Source organism: Diadema setosum, chromosome 16, assembly GCF_964275005.1.
Source record: "Diadema setosum chromosome 16, eeDiaSeto1, whole genome shotgun sequence".
In the NCBI taxonomy this organism is placed as follows: Eukaryota; Metazoa; Echinodermata; class Echinoidea; order Diadematoida; family Diadematidae; genus Diadema; species Diadema setosum.
Genome location: NC_092700.1, coordinates 5,646,456 through 5,666,821, shown reverse-complemented (window position 1 = coordinate 5,666,821; position 20,366 = coordinate 5,646,456). Strand labels below are relative to the sequence as shown.

General features: G+C 37.9%; 1 protein-coding gene across 1 annotated transcript in view; it reads right to left on the bottom strand.

The window, feature by feature from the left end:
• Positions 1-20,366, bottom strand: part of LOC140239887 (uncharacterized) — a 35,484-nt gene that overhangs the window by 4,942 nt on the left and 10,176 nt on the right. Inside the window, exons 4-9 of the mRNA XM_072319701.1 lie at positions 19,186-19,260; positions 17,671-17,845; positions 15,845-16,053; positions 15,244-15,303; positions 685-900; positions 5-145 (exon numbers count right to left, since the gene is read on the bottom strand). Coding sequence (XP_072175802.1) covers positions 5-145; positions 685-900; positions 15,244-15,303; positions 15,845-16,053; positions 17,671-17,845; positions 19,186-19,260 — 876 coding nt within the window. The remainder of the gene's footprint in view (positions 1-4; positions 146-684; positions 901-15,243; positions 15,304-15,844; positions 16,054-17,670; positions 17,846-19,185; positions 19,261-20,366) is intronic.

Here is a 20,366-nt window from a genome sequence, read left to right as displayed (position 1 = left end):
TTACCTTATGTTTGAGCAAACTCTCCTCAAGGTCACGATTTTTGGAAGCCCAGCCTTCGTTAAGCTCCTCCAAGCTATCTTTGGCCTTCTGTAAAGTTTCATGGTCCTCATTCAACTTCTGCCATTTGTTCTGCAATTCCTCTATCTGTGTATGGAGCATAAGTATAGGAAACAAAATATTTCAGTGATCAGCAATGAAGTCTACGTTAGGGAGTCCAAATTATTGATGTCAGTACATAAGTCCAACAGATGAAACCATTTGCGCTGCAAATCCTTAACTTTTGCCCAGGAGCTTCTTCAGGTGGTGAAGGCCCCATTACTGCGTATTTACGTACAATGTAGTCGGAGAATGAACTATTTTTGATGGTACTTATTTCTGGTTAATGTTTATATCAGTTCATTCCGGTTGCGACAACATAGGGGAAAATGAGTGAAAAGTGGCAATCTCACGGTGCTAAACGCACCTTTTTGTTTTCTTACATCGACACACAAAGCGCAAAATTACATGTTTTCAAACTTACACAGTTCTTCCCTTCGTTTCTAAGAAGAGAACTGAACAAAGAGTTGCTTTTTACATCTTTCTCATTGGCATTACATTACTACAAATATCTGCGATCTGATAAAGTGCATTTTCTTAACAAAGGCCAAAAAAAAAAAAAGGAAGAAAGAAAGATATATTCCAACCTCCTTGTTCTTCTTTGCTGTAATGTCATTTATCTTTTGGCTCAAGTCACTAAGTTCTTTCTGCGCCTTCCGTTTGTCCTCTTCCAGTTCCTTACACTGATTGCTCAATGTTGAAAGTTTCTCATCCTTGACTGACAAGCTCTCGTCCAATCTCTTCTTAGACGTCAGACAGCGTTGCGCCAACTCATGAGCTTCCTGAAGCTGTCCTGCCATTACCTGTTATAGTAATGATAAGAATAATGATTATAGAAATAATAATAATGATAATAATAATAATAATAATAGCAATAATATGAAGGGGGAGTTTATTCCAAGGGGTGGGGCAATGGAAGAGAAGGCTCGGTCATCATAACGGGTTTTTGTACGTGGGCAGTGAAGTAATTGAAGAGAGGACGATGAGAAGACGAGTCCACATAAGGCACAATATAATTATTATTCAATACACAGCAGATCGTAGTATTTGACCTGTAAATTGCGCACGATTGTTCCGGAGATGGGGTTCTATTAAAAGAAGAACGTTTCTAACTACGAAATGTTTTTCACGTTTTCTGAACGGTAAACTTGCCTAATGGAGTGTGTGGAGAAAATGTCCCACAACAAACTTTAAATCGTTCTCAAGAGGTTTTTCTTTGGAATGGGGTGTGTAGAGGGGTGCACGTCACGAGACCCGACACCCACGAGTCATACATCCCACGAGTCATACAGCTCACAAGTCATACAGCCCATGTGTTATACAGCTTACGAGTCATACAGCCTATTAGTTCGACACTAAGCTAACAAGGCCCACGAGACCGACACATTAAGCCCCGTGTTGTATCTGTCGAACTCGTGAGCTGTTTTTACCTAGTGTCGAACTCATGGGCTTTATTTGCCTGTAGTGTCGAACTCATGGGTTGTATGACCCGTGACCTGCATGACTCATGAACCTGTTTTCAATGTCGAACTCGTGGGCTGTATGACTCGTGGGTGTCGGTCTAGTGGGATGACCCCTGTGTAGAGTAATCGCGTACAATGAAATCAAAGCGATTTCAAAGGGTAGGAATGTCTTGTAGATTCATGTTTCAAAGCAATTCGAACGACTACCTATGACCGTAAAAACTATCAGACATCTATTTGCTTCTTTGCTTTATATTGGCTTCATATTGAAACCCCATTACGGTCCTTTCAACTGGATTTAATTCGTCGCTGAATCCACGAACCGGCACACGCGCACCGCCGGTGCGCGAAGTACATTTCGAGTAAATCGCATTTAAAGATTTCTGTTTTTTGAAACTGTTAGTAAGATATGTTAATGGATTTCATATTCAATAAATTTCAATGTGACGTATGAGAAGAATCTTCTCTTTCTTGCTATACATAAAAATACTCCCAGTGATGCAAAATATGCACACAGTAAGGCTATAAAGTTGTGTGTCGTTTTGTGAAACCTCCAGACTAGGTACTAAAAAATCCACGAACCGGCACACAGCGCGTAGTGTCGCACATAGCGTTCAGGATTCTCCGCAAAATAAATCCACGAACCGGCACACAGCGCTTAGTGTCGCACATGGCGTTCAGGATTCTCCGCAAAATAAATCCACGAACCGGCACACAGCGCTTAGTGTCGCACATGGCGTTCAGGATTCTCCGCAAAATAAATCCACGAACCGGCACACTGCGCTTGTGCCGCACATAGCGTTTTTATTTATTTATTTTATTCTTTTTATTTTATTTTTTCATTTCGTTCAGGATTCTCCGCAAACTAAATTGGTAACAGCTCGTTATTCCGAAGGTTCGTTATTCCGAAGGTTCTTTAGTCCAAAGGTTCATTAATCCGAAAATGAAATAAGGTTCGTTATTCCGAGGGTTCGTTAATCCGAAAATGAAATAAAACTCGCTATTTCGAAGGTTCGTTATGGACCCTATACCCTATCATTTCGGATGAAAACCTTCAGAATAGTGAACCCTATTTCATTTTCTGATAAACGAACCTTCGGAATAACGCCGCAAATGTTCGGATTATCAACCCCTATTTCTTTTTTTGGATTAACGAACCTCTAGGTGTAGGAAATTTGTGTGTTTCAGATTAACGACCCTTTGGAATAACGAACCTTCGGAATAGTGAACTTTCGGAATAACGAACAGCACCCAATAAATTCACGAAACGGCACATGGCTTTCAAACTTATTTCTGGTTAAGGTTATTTCACTAAGAAAAGTGTAAATTACAAATAGCTCTTCTAGTAATCCTAGCACCGTGCTCTTGGCATTGTAAATCTAATATCCGTTGATGAAAGTATTGTTCTTACTGAGATCATGGAGCTTCGTGTTTAGATCTTCACTTCTTTTTTGTATTTTTCATTACGTATTTTCAATATTCATTTAAACAGAAAGACAGCCTTTTATATTTTATGTTCTTCATGCATTTGCTTGTTTACGAAAATGAACAAACTCACGACTCATTTTAATGGGCATGCAGACGTACATTAATATCAAATTAGAATTTACAGAAATCCCTCTTACTCCCCTCCTCTCTCTCACTCCTTCTCTTTCAATCATCATCATCATCATCACCCTTTACATTTGCTTCGACAAATAATGACATTTTCAAACACTCTCTCAAATCCTGTATTATATTCAATCATTCATTAAAGGAAGAAATACACATTCTTTTTTTTAAACAAATGACATTTATTTCTTATTAGATTATTGTCAACATTTCATTCATGCCGAACTGCTAAAAAGAAATCAAAGAAATATAATGGTTTGATTATATTCATTACTACAATTATGTTGTATTGTTTCCAAGTATCATACGTTGTACATTTCATTAAACGGATTTTCACATTTCATTTTCAGCCAAATTCAAAGTTCATTACAATGGTATTTCATAACGATAGATATATAAGCAAAACTGCTGTTGAATAAGAAGCTGTTAAAATTCGATTTCATATCATCTCGAGGACAGACAGTAGTTCATTCAATCATAATCTAAAGTAACAATATTTCCTGTCATGAAAGAAATCTTCACATTATTAACATATACTACATGTTCTAATCAACATGACAATTTCAAGGAACCCATATCACAATGAAATAATATATTGCATTGTACCTTTATACAATATTCCTTTACCTTTGTAAAATAAAATATTACTTAGTTTTTCTTCTATCCAATTCTGACCAAAAAAATGAAGGATCATTTTTATCATCAAATTAAATACTAGTCATCTCTACTCTTTCGGAACCGATTATAAAATTTATTGTTCTCGCTGCTCTCAACTCTCTGTCAAAAAGAAATTTCATGTTCATTCCAAATAGGCATAATATCAATCTCGTTTCTTACTCCAAAATCAGTTACTGGATATTCTCTATGCACGAATCAAAGATAAATTTTTCTTCTTAAACTTGACTGTAGTTTAAGTATGATTTAATTTGACTTCAGAAATAACGTCCTCTTCAAAGTAAACATTCCTCCTAGTGCGTAAAAAGATATTGTTATATAAACACTTTACAAAGTTATGTACACATGTAATGCTAAAGATTTCATACAAATGAATTTCTAACTGATATTTTTACCATAGATTTACGTGGAAATTATCAGTTCTGATATTTCATCAAGTATCACACTTTTCACATTCAGATTCGTTAAAGCAATCAAATTTTACATGTAATTATATTTCTGTGGTTCTTTACATCGCAAATATTTCTGTATATTATTTTCTGTACATATTTCTGTAAATGATATTGACACCATGAAACTAAGTGACTGTTTTTGCTTCTGGCACTGTACCTGTTTACAGGTAGACTGTTACCATAGAAGTAGCTATTTTGATCTAAATCATAAGAGCAGTTTACCTAGGCAATGAGATGTGAACACTTAATATTATGCAGTTTTTTGTCGTTTGTATCATAAATTATCTATTGATTTATTTCATCATCAGTTGCTTTTATTATTGACCCAAGAAATCAAATGAATTGTTTATGTTTCAATTTAGGTAACCAGGTTAACCTGTTAAAAAAATTGTCATTTTGCTGATACTTAAGTGACACTTGACAAATATTATCAAAACCTTTCCCCCTCTTTGTTGGCATCCTTGTTTCTATCCCTTACCTTCAATCGTGTTTCATTCAAAACCATAAATGCGAGTGAAGAAACCAAAACAGAGTACAATATTCTATTATGATTTCACCACGATCTTTTAAAAGAAACACATACAAACCAAAAATGGAAATTGTTACGAGGAATCAATATTGCCTGTCAAATATCACTATGACCTTGACATAATTGCCTACTCCTGAGAATGACATTGACCCATATTTTTCATTTAATTTGTCATAATTTTAAAACAAGGTCAAGTTAACAATCAGACATTCACCTTAAAAAGCATCATTCAACAGTGTAATAGAAGCAGAGACTGTACATTAACTTGCAAACTTTGCGAAGGCCTTTGATAGTATTCACAGAGACATTATATTAATTATACTATGATGGTTACAGAATTTCTCAAGAATCGATTCTTTTCGTTCAGAGCTTCTATAAATGTACACCAGCAGATAAGTTCAGACACAGTGACTATATAAGTTCCATGTTAAGACAGAGGAAAGTCAAAGCAATGTGATATCGGCATTTTCATTTAACATTACCATTGACTGGGTTATATGCCATAAATAACCGGAGCACAGAGAGGGGACATCAGATGTACTCTCCTCTTGACACTAGATTTGGACTTTTCCTCATGAACTAGCTCCAGTCTTTCATTGTCATGACAACATTAAAAAGAAAACAACTCAATTACATATTCATACCGTCGCCAAGCAGGTAGGCCTGATGGTAAACGTGAAAAAAAAAAAAATAGTCACGACAATCAATGTACCTCAGAACAAACCTGTAAAATTTGATCGTGGAGATTTTCTAAGCACCAATGACTGTGCATGCGCAAGTGGGACACTCCACACGGACAAAAGAAAAGACTAATCAAGGCCAGAAATGCTTTCAGCAAGTTGAACAAAGCGTGGAACTCCCAGCAGTTAGGCACTAAGATCAGCAGAAAAATTTACCAAACTGTCTTCTATCTACATGACTATATGGTTCAGAGCGCTGTATAGTATAACACAGAACGACATTTTGAAGTCCCTTATTTTTGTTTACACGCAAGGTGTAAAAGTAGGATCTTTATTATTTTCTATCCCAAAACCAACTATCCAAAGATGGAATTCGATGTTGCAGACCTAAGGCAAATGGATGGCATGAAATATGCACTCCTGCGGAAAACGTTTAAGATGGATAGACATGTGCTACGCAAGGAACCTAGCAACATCACACAAATTTCAATGATTATCCCTTGTTGGTCAGCATCTCAAAATAATACTAATCCATGAACACTTATACGTTTATGTGTCATTCTGGTTGACTCTTCTCATTTTTTTTTTTTTTTTTTTTTTTTAGTGTGGCAGTTGACGATAAAACGACTGAATATCTGGGTGGGCCATGACTGCGGTAGGTCCAGAACATAGAGCCATCAAGTCCTCATACTTTTCTTGTGACAACTTTGGAGAGCCTTCTTCATACAGACTCTGCGGAGTTTGATCCCAGTCCTGATCATTAGAGTTGCGTCTTGTTCCTCCAATTCTGAGTGCATGGAAGACATCTTCATGGTGAGAATTCTTGAAGAAGATTGTACATTCCTCTTGCTTCAAGACTTTAAGGGCCTTGAGTCTTGTCCAGTCGATTTCTGTGCCATCATCCGCTGACCGAACTCTCAATACTCCCTTCTTCTGACTGAAGGTTTTCCAGTCTTTCACATCTGAAGACTTCACAGATACAACCCTGTACTTTGGTGGCTTTTCTTTGGCCATCCTACATATGCTCGCTAGCTGAGCAGGTAGAAATACCTCAGTCTGCTGCTTCAGTCTTCTCTCTATCGTACTGTGCATTGAGTCCCCCTCTGACTGGCCGTGGTTGGTTTCGAAAAAGTTAAGACCAATCTTCTCAACACATGAGGAGTTCTTGACAAATGACAACATCATTGTCGGGACTATAGAGTTCTTATTCTGCCCTGCACACCCATCTGCAAAAAACTCGACTTCCCTGACTCCTTCTGAGTCTTTCTCCATGAGAAACCTATGCAAGTTTGAGGCAACCTCACATGCACCTCTTCGCGTCTGTCCTTCATGTGATATGTAACATACTCCCTCCTTTGTACCAAGATTGAAAACGGTAAAGTTATAATTCGATAGTCTTCTCTTATAGAAGATTTCTGACCTCTGACTCTGAGGAAGATACATGACTTGTTGCAAGTCAAATACTGCAGCGCAAAAATCATCAGATCTCCCAGCCTTGATCTTGGCTTCTTCTTTGATTTTGCGAACCATTTCTTTCTCTCTGATGTGAGCACTGTATTCATCATGAAGAGCTTCCTTTTCAGTGAACGAGCCTCTCACGTAGGAATCGCAAAGACCACAGAGGTCTTTTTTGGGTCGATGGAATTTCAGATTCAAGAACTGTAGTACTGACTTATAAAACGTAATAGATGCACCTTCTGGGTGTTCTGACTTGTACATCCTGTACATGGTGGCTGGCGTCAAATCCGATGAGAGATATTGGCAAGTGGATGTAGACCGACAGTAATGTGATTCAACCCTTGGAAAGCGATTGATGTGGTCAGTTACTTCCTGTCTTAGGGCTTCATCTCGATTTTTGTTGATCTGCTGTCTTCCGCCTCTCTTATCCTTTTCTATCACACCAGAAGGTCGGATCTTGTCGGTGACAGTGCGTATCTGACGTGCTGTGATTCCAACAGTGTTCATGAACATGGCCTTACACACCATTTGCTTTTGATGCAAAGCATGAGATGAAGGAAGATAGTAGGACAGATGTTTCCGCTTATCAGCCATGGATATATCGACGTGCCTCGCTATCCACTCACGTTGTAGTTGGAGATCAGCGAGGTCAAAGAAAGCCTGTCTCACAGTTTTACGCTCCTCCAGTGTAAACTCCATGCACTTGAAGTTACACTGATTACAGCTGTGGCTACAATTTGTAGAAAATGGAATATCCCTTCTTGCAGGGATCTTCCTGTCTGTTTTTTCTGTAGAATAGGCGTCCCCTTTGTTCCTATGTATCTTCACGTTCAAATTCCTGCTGTTGGAAGGTTTTTTCAACTTTTCAGTCAGAGGTAAAGAAGTTTCGCCATCTACGTGAAAATCTTCTGGTTGAACTTCCTTCATAGCCTCTTGGATACACTCTGTCTCCCCTCTTGCTAGAGGTAGATCTGCAACACTGATGTGGCCAGTGGCATCTGGAACAAGTTCTACTACTTCTCCTACGTGCGGCAGATCTGCAACGTTGCTGTAGTCGGGAACATGTGATATCAGCTCTCCCTCTTTTCTTGCCTTGAGTAGATCTGCATTTTTGCTGTAGCCAGGGGCATCTGGCACCTCAAATATCAGCTCTACCTCCTCTCTTGTCTGTGGTAGATCTGGAACGTAGCTGTGGTCAGGGGCATCTGGGATAAGTTCTGCTTCTCTTGCCTGTGGTAAATCTGGAACGTTGCTGTAGCGAGGGGCATCTGGCGCCTCTAATATCAGCTCTTCCTCCTCTCTTGCTTGTGGTAGATCTGGAACGTTGCTGTGGTCAGGGGCATCTGGGATAAGTTCTACTCCTCTTGCCTGTGGTAGATCTGGAACGTTGCTGTGGTCAGGGGCATCTGGGATAAGTTCTACTCCTCTTGCCTGTGGTAGATCTGGAACGTTGCTGTGGCCAGGGGCATCTGGGATAAGTTCTACTCCTCTTGCCTGTGGTAGATCTGGAACGTTGCTGTGGTCAGGGGCATCTGGGATAAGTTCTACTCCTCTTGCCTGTGGTAGATCTGGAACGTTGCTGTGGTCAGGAGCATCTGGGATAAGTTCTACTCCTCTTGCCTGTGGTAGATCTGGAACGTTGCTGTGGTCAGGGGCATGTGGGATAAGTTCTGCTTCCCTTGCCTGTGGTAGATCTGGAACGTTGCTGTGGTCAGGAGCATGTGGGATAAGTTCTGCTTCCCTTGCCTGTGGTAGATCTGGAACGTAGCTGTGGTCCGGGGCATCTGGCATAAGTTCTACTCCTCTTGACTGTGGTAGATCTGGAACGTTGCTGTAGCGAGGGGCATCTGGCGCCTCTAATATCAGCTGTCCCTCCTCTCTTGCCTGTGGTAGATCTGGAACGTTGTTGTGGTCAGGGGCATCTGGGATAAGTTCTACTCCTCTTGCCTGTGGTAGATCTGGAACGTTGCTGTGGTCAGGGGCATCTGGGATAAGTTCTACTCCTCTTGCCTGTGGTAGATCTGGAACGTTGCTGTGGTCAGGGGCATGTGGGATAAGTTCTGCTTCTCTTGCCTGTGGTAGATCTGGAACGTTGCTCAGGCCAGAGTCATCTGCAATAATTTCGCTACTACACTGCAATGAAAGCTGCAAATGTGAATCATCCATGTGCTGCTTTATAGGTCCGTTGCATTTCTGATGGGTTTGGACATGATTTGTTGTGATTTTACCTGTTGTATTTGAGATAGAGGAAGAGCATACATCCATATCAAATAAACCTACATCAATGTTATTGGAACAAAATGCCATGTTATGACTCATGCAGTCTTCACTCTGTTCAAAGTGTGTAAAACACAGCAGGCAGCTGCATCGGTGACAGGCAGCCCAGATCTCTTCCTTGCACAAGAAGCTGTCACATTCCCGAATATGATCATCTGTTGCATACTCGCGGCCCAAGTTTGAGTCGTCTGCTGAAGGGTTGCTCAGTCCTTCGGAATGTGCCATAAAGAAAGAAATGTAGTTGATATCCAGTTAGTTGTTGAAGCTATCATCAAATTGAATGGATTACACATAAACATTGTGAATTAAATAAATTTCACTGTATCATGGAAAATAAGCCAATACAAATGAAAGCGTAACATTAAAATGATGGATGTGAAACAATTCACTCTTATTATTCCCAAGTCGCAAATTTGCACGACATATCACACACAAAGTCCATATAGACCTAAGTTTTCTCTGGCATGTTAAGAATTAAATTGTTAATTTGGATGTTAATGTTTGTTGTCATACATCTGAACCAAATCCAATTCATCCATATCCAATGTTTATTCAACTTTTGGGACATTATTGGTGGGTTGGTTTCTTTATTTGGACATCTAATCAGTATATTTTAAATTTGTTGAAGCATTTTGGACCAGTTTTCATGTGTCTATTTTAAATAACTAATAAAACGCCACATAAAATAGGTTACATTTCAATATATACACACAGATATGATGAAAATTTTCAACAGCTTGAACAGAGTAAATGCATATGCATCTGATCCACACACAACTTGCTCCTTAATATGTGAAATGATATACTGTTAGCAAAAAAACAAAACAAAAAACAAAAACAAAACATCAAATTACAGAATGACAGAGCGATCTAACAGTACAAGTCCAATATGAAAAAAAAAAGAATATGTGAATGACTATGCTTACTAATTTTTTGTCTGAGACTAGCCAGTGCAAGTGAGCTTTCAGAGTCAGAGGTGTCGGATGACTGATCCCTCTCAGTGCTTGGAAGAGTGACGTCCTTGTCGCCTATTTTGAGAAAGAAACATCTATCTAATCAATTTGTTATTGTGATCAAGGCATCAACTACTTTAATGCCTGGATATTTTGAGGATTGATTTTTCTTCATACTTGTGTATTCATTGTGAAATAAGACCATGTTAAAGAATTTGCCATTTGAAAATACAATTGAATGTACTTTACAAGACTTTCATTCATTAGCACTCAACATTTTCATGTATGACATATTTAACTGATGAGTATTTATCAAATGTATAATACATGTATATGGATATTTCTATGGAAATGATACTGCTACTGCAACAGTAACAATAATAATATAATGATGAAAAAAAGAGAGGATGAAGAGAGGAAGAAGAAAAGAGCAAGATCACAAAACATTCTAAGAAATAAACACCTTAGTACAGTAGTAACACGACTATAATCATTCAAATAAATAGAAACAATGAAAACTTCAGCGATTAAGCTACATGGATAAACATACCCACACTATGACAAGATTTGTTCATTTGTTTATGCCATGAACTGCTGGAAGCATCCATTTACAGGATGAGTCATCAAGACACATCAGTGGTGTGACAGTAGGGGTCAAGTGAGGTAAAATGCTGCAATGACAAAGCTTACTTAGTTTTTGTCTGATGGTAGCCAGTGTAAGTGAGCTTTCTGGATCAGAACTGTCAGATGACTCTCTCCTCTCAGCGCTGCTACAACCAAAGTCCTGGCTACCTAATTACAGATATACAGTTAAAATTGTCTGTTATCAGTCAATCTGTTCCAGTGGGCAAAAAATCAGATACATAACCCTTTTGGAGGCCAATACACTTTGAAATGACTACAAAGATGAAAATGTATATGAAAAATAACATACAAATTCCCCTGCACTCTTCAAGTTTACAGACAAGTGTAACTGATATTAATTTGTAAATTCAGAATATTCTGCATTATGCCATTTTAATAACAATTTTTTTTTAAATGATTCTAATGAGCACTGTTGGACTCATAGACCAATCTACTTCTGCTATGCGAGATGACATCTACAGAAATAAGGCTTTCAAGGTCAAACTGTTTCTAACGCGTGATTCTTCTTACCGTGAAAGTTTTTGGGGAGAAAGCTGAGGACTGTGCCTTCCCACGGAACACCTTCCCACGGCATGGTGACAGTTGATCCTACTCTGAGTGGTGCCCTGTACAGCAAATCTCTGCTAGCAACAGTGTTTGTCTCTCCATTACTATTCCAGCGCACCACCAAATCTCTGGAGTGGGCTTTCCTATCGGATCAATTAAAAAATGATTATCAGAATTGTAAATAATAAGTTACATCAATGCACGTGTCTATTATTCCTTGACATAACGACAGACCTTATAAGATAACTTTTTTTTTTAACAGTTTCCTGTTGACATGATGTTACTCTGTGCAATTCTTTTGATCTGCATTACATTACGATTCTAGAATTTTAATGAGAAATCTCTCCTGTCTCTTTCTCTCTCTCTCTACATCAGATGTAGTCCAGCTAATTCTTTTCCGAGAATTCAATATTCTGTCAGGCTGATTCATTTTCGATCTCAATGAATGAAGATTCATGCTATTTTTAAATCATTCAATCTCCAAAACTTCATTTCCAGCATTTCTGTTTTGATTTTACCTGGCAGAACGTTTTCGTTTAGGCATGTTCTTAGTCTTGGGTGTGTGGGTAAACAGCACTCTACTTAGTTCAGCTCATCGGAGAAATGGCAAGTGTTACCTAGGGATGAAAAAAAAGAAGAAAATAAACACAAATAACATATCAAACGTAATCTGCATAATTGCAGTGAACAAATTGCATGCATATTATGTACATGTACATCGACAAAACCGAAGGCAAAGGATCTAGACCTGACATGATTGTTTTCTCACTGTAGACCTTTACAGTACTATACTAGACTAGGACTAGCCTAGGTAGGCTATAATTATACAAAGCAGTTTGAACAGGGGACTCTTTATGTGTAGGCCCTATAAAAAATACCCTGTAATAAGTTGACCAAAATGGAGTGGGCTTTCCTATCGGATCAATTAAAAAATGATTATCAGAATTGTAAATACTAAGTTAGATCAATGCACATGCCTATTATTCCTTGACATAACTACAGACTTTATAAGATAACTTATTTTTTTTTTTTTTTTTTTAGAAACAGTTTGCTGTTGACGTGATGTTACTCTGTGCAGTTCTTTTGATCTGCATTGCATTACGATTCTAGAATTTTAATGAGAAATCTCTCCTGTCTCTTTCTCTCTCTCTCTCTCTCTCTATACATACATCAGATGTAGTCCAGCTAATTCTTTTCCGAGAATTCAATATTTTGTCAGGCTGATTCATTTTTGATCTCAATGAATGAAGATTCGTCCTATTCTTAAATCATTCAATCTCCAAAACTTCATTTCCAGCATTTCTGTTTTGATTTTTACCTGGCAGAACGTTTTCGTTATAGGCATCTTCTTGGTCTTGGGTGTGTGGGTAAACAGCACTCTACTTAGTTCAGCTCATCGGAGATATGGCAAGTGTTACCTAGGGATGAAAAGAAAAGAAAATAAACATAAATAAACACATCAAATGTAATCTGCATAATTGCAGTGAACAAATTGCATGCATATTATGTACATGTACATCAACAAAACCGAAGGCAAAGGATCTAGACCTGACACGACTGTTTTCTAAATGTATTGTCCTATACTAGACTAGGACTAGCCTAGGTAGGCTATCATAATTATACAAAGCAGTTTGAACAGGGGACTCTTTATGTGTAGGCCCTATTAAAAAATACCCTGTAAATAGTTTACTAATGCTTGACAGTGCAGGTTGACATTCCTCGTCCTCAGACTTGCATGTTCCTATGAACAAGTCCACATCTAACTCAGATCTAGACTAGAGTGACACTTTTACTTTAGGCATGTTTTGCAGTTCCAGGCTAATCATGGCCGGATTTGTATGTAGATAATATAAAGTTTTGGTACCTCAAAAGTTTCCCCGAGTTTCCTTATCTTAGTTTGTGTTTCAGGTTAAAGTACCGGTACCTTTCATGTACCCGTAACTAACACTGTGAGACTTACTCGCCCCAAAGTGCTCTCATGTCTTAGTAATCATGCAATAATGGTTTCGTACAATACCTGTGTATTGATTGTCGCGGTACCGCGTCGAGTCAAACTAACGGATCGTTCGAATTTTTCAGAGCCCGCTCTGCTCTAGTACGAAACCATTATTGCATGATTACTAAGACATGAGAGCACTCTGGGGCGAGTAAGTCTCACATGAGTCACAGTGTTGTTCCTGAAAGGTACTTTAACCTGAAACACAAACTAAGACAAGGAAACTCGGGGAAACTTTTGAGGTACCAAAACTTTATATTATCTTTAATCGTATATCCTTCCTTATAGGTGCAGGTCTACTCACGTTTACTCATCAACCTACCGGTACAACTACCACTAGTACCAGTAGTTGGCAGTACCACTACCACTGGCAGATTCTTATCTGCCTAGAAGTCTAGAATTGCATGTACAGTAGAAGGTTTAGAAAATGGATTTAGAGAGACTCTACAAATCTAGCTGTAGATATAGCTTTATCTTCTTACTTTACACATGATTTCATGAGCATGAAATTCATTCGTACAGTTGTCAAGTGATGACATTTATTTTCAGCAACAAATCAAAGTAGAACATGTAACGTTAGAGTCTAGATTTAAGTAACATGACGTTTATATACAAGATACGCAAAACCCCTATGTTAATTGTTAGCCTATAATGCCTCGTTGACTTACTGTACAAATCAGCTACTCCTAGACTATTATTTTCTTGATTGTTTTATGAATAAACGGTTTTGGGTTTTTAGAGACCGTAACTTACGAAAGGTACGCAGAAAGAGATAGGTGGGGCAATAACGTGACCACGGAAGCGGCTTGGTCGATACTCTGCACGTAGGCCAGTGGACTAGCCGGCCGGACTAGCTCAGCGATGCATCTACATGGCTAGACCCGTTTGTTGTGTGTCAGTGCGCGCACGCGCGCAATAGTGCCGGTTCGTGGATTTCCTTTCCCTCGGAGTTACAATTTCACGAAGTGTCACACGCCTGTATGCCGGTTCGTGAAAATGTTTTTCGGACTTTCCGGGCTAATGTCGCTTTAGTGACATCAAATATTTCATTAATTAAGCGAAAATACATTCTGAAACTCATGTAAATGAAAGACCTTTGCAAATAGATGTTAAAAATGAATGAAACTCAAATTTGATTTTTTTTCGCAATTTCGGGGTTTGTGCCGGTTCGTGGATTCAGCGACGAATTGACAAGCAGTGATGACATGAAAGCAATGAGAACAAAGCTTATGCCAGCATAAATATCCTTTTGGAACCGATCAATCAATGGATATAGAAAGGAAACATAGATAAGGGTTGAACTGGTGTCGAATTAAAGATTATCGGACACTTTGCAAGCTAGCTAGATAGGAATAATCCTTCAGTCAAAATGACAACGGGTACTTATTATCACGGATGTTTGGCCAGTAATCTAAACACAACAGATAGCGAGAACCTGCGCAATCAGCCATTTGGTGTGAGAAATGACAAAAGCGGCCGAAACCCTACAAAATTGATTACTGTGAGAGCTGGTCGACATAAAATGTACTTCTTCAGCGCAAACCCTGCAGACGACATTACGCTGATTAAGTATACATTTGTGAGTTCAAAAAAATGCTATAAACTACACAGGGAAGCAAAATATTTTTATCTTGATAAGAATATTTGTACAGTTATCATACCGATCTATTGCTTTGGTAAAATGTGAAATGCATATCTGCAGATGTAATATGAAAGAAAGGGAAGTTTGCTGTTTCAGAAAAAAAATACAATACAAAAAATGCAATACTACGTAAAGTGGATTCACTTACTTTCAAGAAAAAAAAAAGAATGTATGAAATATAAAGGATAAAGGAAAAAGGAAGTGCACACTTCTACTTACTTCTTTGGAGCGTTTTGACTCACTAAGTTGAAGGGTCATGTCCTCGACTTTGATCAAGCTCTGCAAATAATGAAGATGAAAACGCAAATGTACAGACAAAATACGAGTGAAAGTATATAAAAGAAATGTCATCGATATAGACTTTGAGTCGTCTACATTCACAGCTGTTCATTTCAAGGTTAAATCTAACTGATCTGAATCCTACAGAGTTAATACTGTGGACTACAGCTTTACCAGTCTATGATAGCAATTGGGACTACTCAAGCCATCGTCCAAACAACACTTGTCGAGTTTACGTTTCAGCTTAAATCCACAATTTACTTTCGCAATTTGTAATATTTAGGCGAGTTGTCTGCTTTCTAATAATCATTGTTACGATTCTAGAACACTTAAAAAAAGAAGAAAACTCTGAATAAGAAATATCGCAACACAAGTTTTAGTTTTCTGAAAAACATGTAGGTTATCGCAGATGGAAAATTAAGTTACAGTTTATACAATTTGCATAATTCATTGATTAACACGTATACAAGAAGGTGGATTTACATACAAATTTCAATACATGATTTACATATATTTCATGGACAAATTTATGTAAAAATACCTGACGTGAATCTCTTTCCACTTTCTCCATATTCATCTGAAGTGATCTCTGCTGGTTCTCGGCTTCTTCCGGTTTTTTGACCAATTCTGCCCTGAGCTTCACAATTTCTCTTCGCTTTTCCTCAAGTTCAGAGGTCAAAGACGCTATCCAGCAGTGTTGATGTTTGTTGGTGTATTCAAACCTCTCATTTACGTTTACTGCCTCTGAAACTTCATGAGAACAAACAAATGCATAATCACTAAAGTACAAGAAATAATACACGTTTGAAAAGACAAAGACAAAACATTTTAACCTTTGGGAGTAGTAAGACTCTTAACCACACACAACTCGTAATACTGAGTCTGCCATCTCATGTTCGTCGACCATAGAAATTGTGCGAATTTATGTAAATTTTGCGGCAATCTAAACACTAGACTGATCTGACCGTTTGCCTTACCAATGCCCTTATTTTTTTTTTTTTTAAGTTTGTTTGCCATTAGGTCTGTGTGTGTATGTGTGTGTGTGTGTGTGTTAAGACTTAGGCCAAAAAAAAAAAAAATTGTTGCATTGGCGTAACCCGCCCGACCCTAAAAATTCCGCCGACCCCATGTTTTTTTATTATTTTTTTTTTGCTATCGATATCAAATATCTTGTTGATTGCGATCGCGATCGCACAAACCCGGAAGTGGAAACGGCTCTGGGGATATCGGATGTACGAGGGAGAGATCTAGCGCCTCGCATAAGCCTTCCTTGATCAGTACGTCATCTGTTTCCAACACGGACACGTACTCTAACAAGATTCAGTGTATACGTAGCATTCGGACTGCGATGTATTGTGCACAGTTTTGCCATAGGTTTCTTGTGTGGAGAACTTACACGAATCTGTATATGTGGGACTGTAATAGAGATCGCCGTGTGCGACGAAAAGATCGTACATATGGGTCAATTTGCATCTATCTTATCTAAGTCAAAATAGTAACATATGAAGTGAAAACATTCAGGATAGGGATTTCAACATCTTTAAATTCTGTGAAGGGGTATAATTCCAGTAATATCGGCCTCATAAATGATTTGTAGAATAGATGAACACAGCACATTCGGTCGGCAGTTGTAACTGTTTACTGAACTGAGCACGAGTTTTACATGTAAAATGCAGGTAGCAAATAAAAAAAAAAAAAAAAAAAAAAAAAATCCGCCCGACCGACCCTATTTGAAAATCTCATGTTACGCCAATGCAACAATTTTTTTTTTTTTTTTGGCCTTACGTTAGTACCGAGATGGATATCAGAAGAGGTTTGAAATTGGCTACACCACATCTATTAAACCTATCATGTTATTGAAAGTGTTCATTTTGGATTAACATGACACAGACGCAAATTTGATTCCGCCATTCAGCAGTTTATTGAGTTGGTGCTCAAAAATGCCAACGTCACATTTTGTTACTCCTTTTCAATCACATGCTGTCAATAATTTTGTATCTTGTCTTTTACCCGCCTTTTTAAAAAATATTTTTTTAAAGAATAAAATCAATAAAATAATCTATGTGCACAGGAATGTATTACAAATAATGATAATCACACTTAGCTACTACACGTAATCATGATATGCTCGTCACAATTCCACACAAAGTATGCAGACATATACACATATGTACGAATATCTATTTCTTGCTTGATATACTTGATATGCATCAAATACTATCAAGTTTAAGCACTTTGAGCAGATAAGAGAAGTCCGTGCAATAAAAACAAACAAAAAATTATTTAGATATTCATCGGTAGCACTATGGAATCTATGGAATCAATAGGCCCTCTGAGGGCGCGGTTGAAAATGATTCGTTGATCTACCCTGTTTCTTGAGAGAGTCCAGAATATTGCTGTACGTCGCCATTTGTCTTGCGATGTCCCTGCATTTCACGTCTGTCTCTGTCACCAGCTGACTGTGGGCCGTCTTGGCTTGACTCTGGGTCTCTAGTTTGTGAGCTTGTTCTCGCACGGTCCTCTCTAGACTGTATTTGGCCACCTGTTCATAGTGATTCAATTCATTTCAATTCAATTCAATTCAATTCAAACTAAATATTCCTTTTGAGCCAACATAATGTACAAACAAAATGTGAAATTTGACATGCGTGTTGTTGAATATAATTATACACAGCTAGCCAGCAATAACTACATGTTCATGTCTATATGATCAGTATACAAAGAATCATACAATCATATTTATACACTGTGTGAAGGGGAAAAATGGAGCTACCCACTCAAAAGATTATACTTGTATTATGTTGGTAGCTCAGAGCGAAGGGGAAAAGAGGGGGTGAAGAGCTTACAACTAAAAAGAGTACGGGAAACTGAGGAAAGACGGGATAGAAATAAAAGAAAGTAGAAGTGTGAATAATGCCTCCGGCGACACTTCGTGGCGGAGGCATACAAAAAAGAGGGAACAGAAAAAAGGAGAACAGTAAGCCCTAGATCAATTAAATTGAAGAGAGGCAACACCGTAGTGTCAATGACATGAGAAAGAAAGATTTTTCATGTCTATTCTGTCAACGGTAATTTGTAGAGCACAATATTCAATAAACTTGGAAACTGCCGCGCACGTGAGGTTGCAGATTGCAAAGCCTACAGCTGAAAGGGAACCATGTTAATGCCTCAGGTAGACAGCCTACCATACGACATGCTCTCCTTGAAATGAACAGTCACTATTTTGTAAAATAAACACGTGTACTGCTGTCAGGTATCAAACATCAGGATGCATCGCGTAGTTCTGTGAAAGTAGGATGCAGTACCAAGCTTCAGGGAAATTAAATATTTTTGTCCATACATATTAAAAAAGCACAGATTGCGTAAGACTAATATAAAAAAAAAAAACATTTCTATACCATGTCACTTTTAGCAATAGATAAACAGACGCACAGAACGATAGAAGGTTCATCATACATTGGATGCAGAATAAAGAAATTACATTTTGCATTCGTGATTATGTCGCAACGTCATAATTGAATTGGTTGTGGCTATAGGATCTAATCAAAGCAACTAAAACTCTTCAAATGTCAGAATTTGTTTTTGTTTTCTGTTGTTGATTTAGTAACTATAAGTCTGTTACCATTCAAAGTCAGTTTGATGGTAAACCTCTTAGACTGCAGAAATTCCTTTATTACGTCCGACCGTAATGTTATTATGTTTCGTCCCGTTTGATATTTTGATTTCATTTTATCCATTTAACATGTTCACACCAACTTTGATATGATGGCGGAACAGTAGGGCCTACCTTATGTCAAGAACGGCAACAAAAATAAACTGATACTCCGTATTTACTCATAATCTATGTTTTACATATACTCCTTCTGTTAATTAAATACCTACTTGCAGAGTCCTGACTTCTTCTTTCAGTGCCCTCATCTCCTTGTCCCATCCCTCCGAATTGAGCTGAAGTTTACCCTAAAATATGAAGTTTCATATGACACACAAGACTTGCGGTAACAGCCCTTGGCGAATAAATACAAAATGTCTCTTAATCAACGTCAGCACACACTTTTACCAGTTTGTATTAGTGCAGGTCTGATAAGCTCGTTTAAATAGAAAGAGAGAGAACAAAAGAAAGAATAGATTTCAGGAAAGTATTTGCAAGGTATGTTTGAATTCTAAGAGATAAAAAAAAATTAACAGTAACATTAAGGCAGTATCGAAATCTTGGAATTGTCACTAGCTTTTAAACAGGCAACTCATAAAGAATTGTGGGAATTGTGCGTGTTTTTTTTTTTTTTACATTTTTTTTTTTACTCTGTAACTTGTACGTCGAAAGGCCAGACATTGTCAATGTCATACAGTATAAAAAAAAAAAAAAAAAAAAAAAAAAAACTACAAATGTCGCTATGGCGACTGATGCCTCCGCCATAATGCATGATTCTCCCAATAGGTGTATAGTACAATGTCTTCACAATGTGTGATCCATGACAGTTTCACATAACTGGCAAAATATTGAAATGACAGATTTGTCAGAAATGTCTTGAATGTTCATTTTCCTTGAACTGCGTTTGCTATAATTGTCTACGAGTGCAGGTACACATATTTGGGGTATTGAGAATATTTACTTGAATTCTGACGGACCCTTTTATAAGTTTATGCACTGAGTAATTTCCAAGGTATGAAGAAAAAGTGTAATTACAGTACAAAATAGATTTTTTTTTTTTTTTGTTGGGGGGGGGGGGCATTGAAACCTTTGACCTTCTGGCTGGAAATTTCCTGGAGAATCTCCATTAGGTAATGCATGTATATACACTGTATTAAGTTTTAAAACTAATACTGCAATCATTGCATATACTAGTATACGAGGGAAATAGTAAAATTTTGAGGAGTTGACCTTGACCTTTGACCCCTGACTATTGACCCATGGCCCCTAAATTCCCTAGATAATCCCTGCCAGTCAGTTCATGCGTATGTACCAAGTTCCATAAAGATACATTGAACCATTTGCGAGAAAAGTGATATTGCAACATTTTCACCTAACCTTTGACCTTTGACCTTATGACATGAAACCCTCTCTG